This window comes from Montipora capricornis, chromosome 3 (genome assembly GCF_036669925.1).
Source record: "Montipora capricornis isolate CH-2021 chromosome 3, ASM3666992v2, whole genome shotgun sequence".
Lineage (NCBI taxonomy): Eukaryota > Metazoa > Cnidaria > Anthozoa > Scleractinia > Acroporidae > Montipora > Montipora capricornis.
In genome coordinates, this window is record NC_090885.1 from 19,329,326 (window position 1) to 19,331,461 (window position 2,136).

Sequence of the window (2,136 nt, forward strand, 5' to 3'; positions counted from 1 at the left end):
TGGAGAGTTACTCTCGAGTTGGCTCAACTGGAGAGTTACTCGATCTCGAGTTGGCTCAACTGGAGAGTTACTCGATCTCGAGTTGGCTCAACTGGAGAGTTACTCGATCTCGAGTTGGCTCAACTGGAGAGTTACTCGATCTCGAGTTGGCTCAACTGGAGAGTTACTCTCGAGTTGGCTCAACTGGAGAGTTACTCTCGAGTTGGCTCAACTGGAGAGTTACTCTCGAGTTGGCTCAACTGGAGAGTTACTCTCGAGTTGGCTCAACTGGAGAGTTACTCTCGAGCACAGAAATCTGAAGGATGGAAACTGAATAATTTATTGCTATACAATCTCGCTATTTGTGGGTTTTATTGTAATCACAAATGAGAACAATCAAACCCAAGCCATTTCGAATATAAATGTGGCCATTAATCTGCGACTCAGGAGAATCATCTCTCTTCCAAGACGAGTATGGTTAATGTTATAGTCAAAGATTGTCCTGGTGGAAATAGTACCGTTTAGAACCGAGTGCATGCGTTTGCGTTTTTTAAAGGTACATATTGTATTGATTTCATCGTGTATGTCAAAGAAATGGATTGGCATGAACGACAGCGGCTGGGATGGGTGAGAAGGAGCTCGTAAGGTTTTGCATCCAATATGACTATGTACCAGGGAACGCAAACAATTATTATCTCTTCAAAAGTGAGGTCCTCTTGGGCCAAAAAGGGTATTGTCTTGTCTTTATTGTATAACTAGACTCTCGTAACGGCACTTATGGTAGAGATAAAATTAGATTAAAATAAGATGAAAGGAAACTGCAAACGTTTGGGGATTCTGTTATGGGCAATTTACAAATTTACTTCTTTAGTGTAAAGCCTAGTTTTTACTAGGGATGCAATCACAAGCGCAAGCATAAGGTGCTAAGTGAAACGTCGACATAGCGCAAAGCATAACTGCAGACACAAGGAAAACCCCGACAACCCCGTTTTCACGGTGAAATAACCGTTCTTATGCTTGCGTTTGTTCTTGCGCTGGTGCCGCTTGTGAAAACCAGGCTTAAGGTTAATCAACTCCATTCAAAAAACGCACTGCATATTATAAAATATTACTGTAATGCTATTCTTGGAAAGAGCCATTGAAATTATTGAACTCGGTAATCCCGTATTTCAGTTAACAGTGCTGCCCGTATTCACGAAGTATAATTGTCGTATATTTTCCTCCTGGGGCCTTCGGCTCTCCACGTTTGGGCAATCGAGAGGCCATGAAAAACGATCCGTCTCCTTGTCAATTTTTTTTGCCAAACGATTTGGCAAAACTACAAGAAGAACCAATCAGATCTACACTCTTGGAATTGAAAAAGGCCAGTATAACAGTAATGTATTTCAGACTAGTCCACTTGCGTCGATGGGGAAGGTTCTCGTTTCGCTACTCGAACGCCATTTTCGATATAATCGAAAATGGCGGATTTCGCCGCTTAAGCACGCAACGCCTTGTGGGTGACTAGGGTCCTTTAAGGCTCAGAATATGATTGCGAATGGAAAGGGCCCTGGGATGTAAAATGAGACTGAGTAGTGATGAGGAACGGAGGTACCAAAGCATTGCCGACAGAGACAAACTGTAAGGAGCTGCAGATGTCCTTCGAAGGAAAAAGCTTATCTAGAAAATTGCTTCAGATAATGTTATTACGGACCGAGCGCCGGATAGGATATCCATCCAAAAAATTGAGATGGAATAAAAAGGACTTCTAATCATCAAAGACGACTTTTTAGTCATAAACTTTTAAAATCACTCAAGACGACTTGCAAGTCGACTTTACTTCGCTCCAAAGAACTCTTATTCGTCAACCAAAAATAATTGGATTCTGGCCTTAAGGTTGGCGTTGTTTTAATTCGTCCCTGTCTACCTTATAAACACACCGGTTGAAAAAAAAAATTCTGTGAGTGCTTGGGTAATCCTAGCACCAGGGTTACCCTCCCTCTTGTAAACAGACCCTTAAAATGGTGCAGTGCACTGCAGTCGATACCCTTCAGTGAATTGAAAAGAATTCTTGCCCTAAAATGAGGCTTGGTAGGCTAATTTGCACATTAGCAAAATAATAAAACTGGTGTCATTTATAAATAAGGGTTATGGCGCCATATACGAGCTTTACAAGTG

The 2,136-nt window shown here is 41.7% G+C and overlaps 1 protein-coding gene across 1 annotated transcript in view; it reads left to right on the plus strand.

Annotated features, from left to right (window-relative positions):
- The window catches only part of LOC138039924 (uncharacterized), a 1,783-nt gene extending 1,484 nt beyond the window's left edge, over positions 1 to 299 (plus strand). Inside the window, exon 2 of the mRNA XM_068885748.1 lies at positions 1 to 299. This exon is cut by the window's left edge and continues 306 nt beyond it. Coding sequence (XP_068741849.1) covers positions 1 to 299 — 299 coding nt within the window.
- Positions 300 to 2,136: the final 1,837 nt, after the last annotated feature.